The 8,153-nt window shown below is 57.0% G+C and overlaps 1 protein-coding gene across 1 annotated transcript in view; it reads left to right on the top strand.

The window, feature by feature from the left end:
* Window positions 1-439: 439 nt before the first annotated feature.
* The window catches only part of LOC125623664 (uncharacterized), a 64,672-nt gene continuing 56,958 nt past the window's right edge, over window positions 440-8,153 (top strand). Inside the window, exons 1-5 of the mRNA XM_075120587.1 lie at window positions 440-648; window positions 3,334-3,451; window positions 4,049-4,179; window positions 4,925-5,049; window positions 6,014-6,184. Of these exons, the coding sequence (XP_074976688.1) occupies window positions 440-648; window positions 3,334-3,451; window positions 4,049-4,179; window positions 4,925-5,049; window positions 6,014-6,184 (754 nt within the window). The remainder of the gene's footprint in view (window positions 649-3,333; window positions 3,452-4,048; window positions 4,180-4,924; window positions 5,050-6,013; window positions 6,185-8,153) is intronic.

The following is an 8,153-nucleotide window of genomic DNA, read 5'->3' as shown; positions in this document are numbered from 1 at the left end:
ACAGAGTGCTCCGCTGCTAGAACTAGCCTGGCAAGTGCTCTGAGTGTATCCTTGGCCCCAGTCTGGCTTCAGGCCATGCTTTTGTAACCAACCTGGCACATGGGTGTTTAGTGGGTGGTAGACACACCCCTCTATGTGGTTACCCCGCCCTCCTTCCTTCAAGATTTCTGTGCAGTTAGACATCCTGAAGAAGAAAGGTTTCTTCTAGTAACCAGAGGCAGCAACTACACCTTCATCTTCTTAACTACCTGGACAGGCAAAAAGGGGGGTGTTTTAATTGTTGGGTCAGTTCAGCACGAAAATGCCCATCAACATCCATGCAGGCGTGTCTGAAGCTGTGTTAGCCAGCTGCATTTCAGCTTCTGGGGAAGGCAAGGGGGGACTAGGCTAAAGCATGGCTTCCACTCTGTTAGCCTGTGTCTGGACAGAGCTTGTCAGGATGTTAAGCAAACTCAGCTGGACTAATGTGATTGCAACACCACCCCTTTGGCTCATCGAATCGGGGCACTCAGGGCACAAAGCTGTGGTGCTGGTGACCCAGCAGCAATTCTGTGCTCTGGACATGGCAGTGCTGGAGATGGCCTGCAGGGGCCCCACAATGCTCTGGGAAAGGAGCAAAGGAGAGCGAAGGAAGAGCCTGGAAAGCAGGTAAGCGCTGTGTGTATGATACATGTGTTTGCATGGACATGTGTGAGTGAGTGTACATGCATGTATGTGTGTGCTTGAACTAACCCATTTGGGGAGGGTTGGTCGGATGAGGGGCGTGTCCCGGAGGTTTTGGGTGGATGAGGGGCATGTCCAGGGGTGCGGGGGAGGGTCTGGGCGGATGAGGGGCATGTTCTGGAGGGTGGGGGAGGGTTTGGGCAGATGAGGGGCGTGTCCTGGAGGTGGGGTAAAGTTTGGGCGGATGAGGGACATATTTTGGGGGGGGGTTGGGCAACGAGGGGTGTGTCCTGAGGGCCGGAGGAGGGTTTGGGTGGATGAGGGACATGTTCCGGGGTGGGGAAGAGCTTGGGCAAAAGAAGGCATGTTCTGGGGGCGGTGGAAGGTTTGGGCAGATGAGGGGTGTTTCCTGTGTGTGGGGGAGGGTATGAGCAGATGAAGGTTATGTCCCGAGGGTGGAGGAGGGTTTGGGTGGATGAAGGATGTGTCCCGGGGGGGGGGGCGTGACAGGGTTTAGGTGGATGAAGGGTGTGTCCCTGGGGGGGGCGTGACAGGGTTTGGGTGGATGAGGGGCGTGTCCCGAGTGTGGAGGAGGGTTTGGGTGGATGAGGGGTGTGTCCTGAGGGCCGGAGGAGGGTTTGGGTGGATGAAGGGTGTGTCCCCGTGGGTGGGGCGTGACAGGGTTTGGGTGGATGAGGGGTGTGTCCAGAGGGTAGAGGAGGGTTTGGGTGGATGAGGGGTGTGTCCCGAGGGTAGAGGAGGGTTTGGGTGGATGAGGGGTGTGTCCTGAGGGCCGGAGGAGGGTTTGGGTGGAGGAGGGGTGTGTCCCGAGGGTGGAGGAGGGTTTGGGTGGATGAGGGGTGTGTCCCGGGGGGGGGGCGTGACAGGGTTTGGGTGGATGAAGGGTGTGTCCCGGGGGGGGCGTGACAGGGTTTGGGTGGATGAAGGGTGTGTCCCGGGGGGGGGCGTGACAGGGTTTGGGTGGATGAGGGGCGTGTCCAGAGGGTGGAGGAGGGTTTGGGTGGATGAGGGGCGTGTCCCGAGTGTGGAGGAGGGTTTGGGTGGATGAGGGGTGTGTCCTGAGGGCCGGAGGAGGGTTTGGGTGGATGAAGGGTGTGTCCCCGGGGGGGGGCGTGACAGGGTTTGGGTGGATGAGGGGCGTGTCCTGAGGGCCGGAGGAGGGTTTGGGTGGATGAGAGGTGTGTCCCGAGGGTAGAGGAGGGTTTGGGTGGATGAGGGGTGTGTCCTGAGGGCCGGAGGAGGGTTTGGGTGGATGAGGCGTGTGTCCTGAGGGTGGAGGAGGGTTTGGGCGGATGAGGGGTGCATTTCAGGCAGTGGGGGAGTGTTGTGGGGTGATGGAGTGCATGTTCATGGAGTGGGGGAGGGTTTGGGGAGCTACAGAGGGTGGGTGTGTCTGTGGGACCTTTCCTGTTCTGGGTGACATGGGGGTCTGGGTGCTGTGGGGAGGAGCAAGGCCATAGGCTCTTGGGCCCAGCCCCCTGAAGGGAGCCGAAAGGGGCAGCTCACTTCTCCTAGCCCAATTGCAGCACCAAGAGCCATGCCAGGAGCCCTTGGGTGCTCTGCCCACAGCTCTTCATACACACAGAACAGCAGAGCGCCCGAGGGCTGAAGTGGCCTCCAGCAGGGCTGCTCGATGAGCCGAGGCCCAGCGAGACAGGGCCAGCGTTTTCTGCTGAGTCCCCGCAGGGAGTACTGAATGGGAAATGTGATTGAGCTTGCTGCCTCCGCAGTGGAGCTGGAGGTCTGGCAGGGCCATGCATGCGAGCTGTGGGGATGCTGCACTCCAGCTCTTGGTGCCATGCAGCGCCTGGACTGCGGGGTGGGGTAGGGGGGACTTTCCTCCCACCCAGCAGCTTCAGGGACCCCAAAGGAGAGCACAGAGGGTGACTGTGGCTGTTCTTTGATTTCAGCTGGACATAGCTGCTGCCATGGGGAGGGCTGGCTGTTGCTGGTGCGTGGCCGTCCAAGTGGCCTTGGAGCTGACCCTGGCCAGCTGTGGTGAGGAAATGGGGGAGCAGTAGGAGGTGTAGAGCTGAGGAAACAACCTGCCCAGTCGATTTCTGCCAGTCCCTTGTGCGTGGTGGCCTGTGCTCCTAGGTGGCCCTGAGGAGACAGCCTTGGGGTGAGGCCTCCTGGGCCTGCCCCAAACCAGTTCTCGTTTAACTGATAAGACCCTTCCGGTCCCCTAGTGTCTCACCTCACAGGATCCACAAGCACTTGGCAGCTCCTGTTCAGGTGTGTGCCAGGCAGAAGGCACCTGCGTGCTTTGCACAGTGCAACAGCAGAGCTGCCAGGGGAGCCAGCAGGGTGCTGCCTCCAGACCGAATGGGCAGCGTCTGCTCTGGCTTGCACAGGATTTTCTGTGCCCCACTCACGGCAGCCCTGAGCCCCTAACAAACAATAGCCTGTCGGGTTGGCTCAGCTGACAAACCCCTTCATCTGGTCTCCGCTTGGCGTCCCTGCCTTGTCCGAGCTGGCCTGTGCTGGCAGCACCGCAGAGACCTTGTAGCATCTGCGCGGGGGGCGGGGCCCAAGGCGAGGGCGACGGGGCCTGTGAGGCAGAGGCTCCATGTTGGGGTGCAAGCCCTCCTTTTTCTCTTGCTGTCCAGGAGCGTGGGGGCTGTGCCCCTCTGGCTGGGTGCCTTACAGGAACACGCTTTGCTTCTTTGTCCCGGCCAAGGGGCCTGCCCTTTCCTGGAGCCAGGCCAGAGCCTTCTGCCAGGAGAGAAAGGCAGAATTAATTGTCATCAGGGATTACAAAAAACAGGTAAGGGCTGAGCCCCGGAGCGTGTGCAAGAAGGGAGGCTTGGATGAGCAGGAGGGAAATACACGAGGGCAGACTGTGCTCAGAGAGCTGCACTCGAGTTGAGCTGCCCCCTGCACTGAGGGCAGGAGAACAGGCAGCTTATGCCCTGGCAAGTTCCAGAGCGCAGTCTGATACAGAGGAGGGGACTGGGGTTAATCTGCGGGTCACCAGCAAGGATAGCTTATGTAGTGAGGGGCTGGGTTAATGTGCACAGCATGGGGCTCAATTCGTAGAGGCACAGATGTTACGGCCATGTTACAATCAGCCAGTGTCCAAGACATCCTACCCCCAAGCCATGGCGGGGTTAGGCTCAGGGCTCAGATTAGTTGTTCATCTTGGGGACAGGGTTTATATTAGCCATGAGACAGCTGCATAGCAACCCATGCTGCACACCCCAAATACCAGGACCTGCATTGCTGTGCCACCCCCTCCTCCTGCCCTCCCTGTCTGTTTCCTTCTCCTCCCCACTCAGCACATTAGTGTGAGAGACTGATACACAGCACCTGTCTGAATCACCTGACTTTCTAGCTTTGTTTCCCTTTGCCTCTGTTGGGGCAGATGTTCCTGACGGAGCTCATGGACCATGGAGGGGGGCCTGGATCTCAGTACTGGATGGGGCTGGCCCGGCTCGGAGGAGAGACTGAGTTCACCTGGGCGGATGGCATACCAATTTCTAAGAGCTGGTACAGGTAGGAGAAGGAGCCTCACTTGTGGGTTCCAGAGCACCCTTAATCCACTGATCAGGCCTGGGATTGGAGCATTGCAGAGCCCTGTTTCTCCTCTCCTGGGGGGCTTCTGCAGCTCCTTTCCTTGTGAATCATGGTGTCCCTGAGAGGGACATGATGGGAATGAAGGCGCTGGCTGGCTTGTTTGTCACATCCCCATTAATTCAGACAGAGCCTACTTTGTCTCTGTGCATTGTGAGACTCCTGAAGCACCTGGTCCGCAGTTCCTAGCAGCAGCCTTACCCAGGAGCAGGGGCCTATGGGTAATGTCCAGAGTAGGGTGACCAGACAGCAAGTGTGAAAAATTGGGGTTGGGGATAACAGGCACCTATATTAGACAAAGCCCCAAATATCAGGACTGTCCCTATAAAATCAGGCCATCTGGTCACCCTAGTCCAGAGAGAAGGTCCGAGGATTGCATGAGTGGGATGGAGTTAGGAGGTTTGGCCCTGTATCTCTGGGGCAGTTGCTCAGCTCTGCTCTCTGTGAGCAGCTCTAGGTGCCCCTAGCTTTCACAGGGTCAATACAAAACATGGGGACTTGGGGGAAGCATATTTGATTCTGATTTGTGCATGTTCTGTGCCTGGCAGGGAGTACATGGTTGTCTGTTCTGTTTTCTCTTGCGGCTCTTCTGGGGTGACAGTCCCGGCCTCTAGTTCTGCCTAATTCCCCCCATCCTCCTGGGGTTTCTGTGCCTTTTGTCTCCCAGGAATTGGTTGTGGAGCTACCCCAAGGACAAGCACTGTGTGCAGCTTGTGGGCTTCTACCTCAACCAGTGGAGAGACTCGGACTGCAACAGCACCAGCTCCTTCATCTGTGAGATGCCAGCTACAGGTAGGGGGAGCACCCAAGGAATGGCCGGATGGACAAACTGGGAAATCTTTCCAGCAGAGAGAGATGGATAGATGGAGGATTCTGGGGTCCCTGCACCCCTGGGGTCACATGCTTGGGTGGAAGAGCTGATGAATGGCTTTGGAAGACAGGTAGCTTTTTCCCCATAACCACAGCTGTAGAGGGACAGACAGATGGGCAAAACTGGTGAACCTCCACTTCTCAGAGTCATGCACGTGTGTATGGACAGCTTTGGGGAGCCCTCCATATCCCCCAAAGGACGCACAGGTATGGACAGACAGACAGCCACAGATACAGACAGATGGACAAAGAGCTTTGGGGACCTTTCCCTGGAGCTCATGGGCAGCAGGTATCATAGGCCAGGGGAAGCTAAGCCTCCACAAATAGCCAGGAGTGGCTCCGCCCACGCTCTACTCTGAAGCCCCCAACTTCATCCCGCTTTTCCCCTGTGGCTCCAGGCGAGGCTGCTCTTCTGCCCACCCTTGCTCAGCCTCTCCCCCGAAGCTGGCTGGTGGCCCGGAACATGTGGCAGGTGGGGCCAGTGCTCGGGCAGCCCAGCTAGCGCTGGGGCAACCTGGCTCTCCGGGGCTGGGTTGCCCAGCCAGCCCAGGGCGAGGGACACCCAGGGCAGGGGCTGGCCAGCCTGGGCTGGCCGGTGAGCCAGGATTCGTGCTGGCTGGTGGGCTGGGACTCAGAGCGTCTGGGGTAGGGCTGCTTTGGCCACGGTCGGGGGATCAGGGCTCCGGCCGGGGAGGAGAGCAGATGGGGTGGGGTAGAACCTTAGTTGGAAGGGGTGGGGGCTAGCCTCCCAAATGGGGGGTTCACATGCCGCCCCTGGAACTGCAGGGAGAGCAGGGCCAGGCTGGGCTGGGGAAGGCACTGTCTGGCCCAGTGGGACAGTATCTTCTGTTGTCCCTGGTTAGTGTCTGATCTCTTTCTCTCCTAGATGCCTTCCCCAGCTCTGTGAGGGCTGTGCGTTTCCGCTCCCACTGCTACACATTCCACTTCCCTGCCCTCTGGGAAATGAGGACTTGGCCACAAGCTTTGGCTTTTTGCAAGCAGTCTGGTGGGAGCTTAGCAAGTATCCAAGGTGAAGATGAGAACGCCTTCCTGTCTGGTAAGGACCCTGTGGGGGTGGGGAACCCCATTCCGCTGAGAACAAAGTGAATGAAGGTATCCAGTGGGCAATAAGCAGAGGGAGGAGGGAGCCCTGAAGTCTCATGGCTTGTCTGAATGGGAAAGCTATTGTAAAATCAGTTTGGGTTTGAATTTAAAGCACAGCAGCTATTCCATGCTAGCTCCCGAGGTGGACACTCTTATCCTGCATTGAGTGCCTGTGTGCGCTTTGGCTTAATCCACTTCTAAAATGACTTAAGCTAAACTGCACCCTTAGGGTACATCTACACTGCAATCAGGGGTGTGATTGCAGCTCAGGTAGACAGACCAGGGCTAGCTTTAACCTAGCTAGCATAGTTAAAAATAGCAGTGAAGATTGGGTGGCAGAGACCCCCAACTGGACTAGCAATGTGAGTACAGGCCCAGGGTTGCAGGCGGGCTTGACCAGCCTGTGCTACTGTGTCTTCATGGCTGTATGTTTAGCAGCACTAGTTAGATTAACGCTAGCCAGGGTATGCCATCACCCCTCCAGCTGCAATGTAGACATATCCTTAGTACGGAATAAGACTGCCCAACTGGGGAGCTATTGCAATAGCTGTTTCCCCCTGATACCGGCACATGCAGATACCGCCAGCTAAGCAGAGAAGCAGTGGACAGAGAGGTAACATATAAGGGGCTGTCCAGATTGGAAAAACCAATGGCTGGGACAGGACAGTATCCTGACTCCAACAGGGGCTGATTCCTGATGCTTAAAAGCAAAGTAGTCCTCCATGAGAGCTGGCTGTGGGGCTGGGATTGGATTTCTCAGTTTCTCTCTGTACCATGAGAGTCAGGAGCCTTTGCTATTTCATTCTAACTCATGTCACTGCAGAGGCAAATCTGCTGACTGACTCTTTGCTCCTTGCCCTGACTCTCAGTAACTGCTGCACTGCTATCCTGAGGCAGGGAAGCTGAGTGATGGGCAAACCCCCAAATGCTTGGAAGTTCAAACATCTGAACAGTTTGAGTGCTTCTTTGAAAAGTCTCAGAATCTTTTGGGATTCCTTCTCCTTCCCTCCCCTCTATCTTAGAGTCTCATCTAACGCCCTCCTTGCCCCCAGACCCACAGTGCTCTTACACCTCTCCCTGACCCCTGAGTTATGCTGCCAGCCTCACTCTGCTGGGCTCTAGCCACCTGCTCTATTCACATTTTGCACATTCGTGGGCACCTTCAGGTTACAGGCCTTGAGAATACAGGGTCCCCAGCTCCCCATCTAGCCCCAGACCTGAGAACCTGGAGGGAGTGGGAGGCAGCAGCTGAGCCAACAGAGATTGCCAGGTCTGCGGAGAGCAGGAGAGGCATTTCAGCCAAGGCCTGTTAGGGTATGTCTACACTGCAATTAGACACCGGTGGCTGGCCCATGTCAGCTGACTCAGGCTCGCAGTGCTCAGGCTGGGGGGCTGTTTAATTGCAGCATAGATGTTCCAGCTCAGACTTCAGTCCGAGGTCTTGGTCCATCCCCAACCTCACAGGGTCCTAGAGCCCCAGCCCCAGCTTGAGCCAGAACAGCTACACTGCAATTAAATAGCCCCTTAGCCTGAGCCCAAGTCAGCTAGCATGGGCCAGCTGTGGGTTTTTAATTGCAGTGTAGACATAGACTTAGTGGTCAGGGGTAGAGGTTGGGACCATGTGGGGGTCATAGCCAGGTGGGGGATACAGAGGGGCTTAGGACCCTGTTGGGGATGGGGATGTATAAGGCCAGGTTAGGCATTCTGCTGGTTGGGGACTGGGAGGGAAGTATCTAGCCACATGTCACATTTAGGAGAGAGGTGTGGCTCATTCTGACTGTATTTTTTCTGGCTTGGTTTCTCCCTGCTCTGGATTCTTCCTATCACAGGGCTGCAAGGGTCACATTTACCCAGCACTAGGGCAACACCGGCATCTCATTATTCCAGTGTCTGATCATTGTCACTTGCTTTAGGAGCTTTGT

This window comes from Caretta caretta, chromosome 16, assembly GCF_965140235.1.
Source record: "Caretta caretta isolate rCarCar2 chromosome 16, rCarCar1.hap1, whole genome shotgun sequence".
NCBI classification, from domain to species: domain Eukaryota; kingdom Metazoa; phylum Chordata; order Testudines; family Cheloniidae; genus Caretta; species Caretta caretta.
The sequence above is the reverse complement of the archived record's forward strand: the minus strand, read 5'-3'. Positions and strand labels throughout refer to the sequence as shown.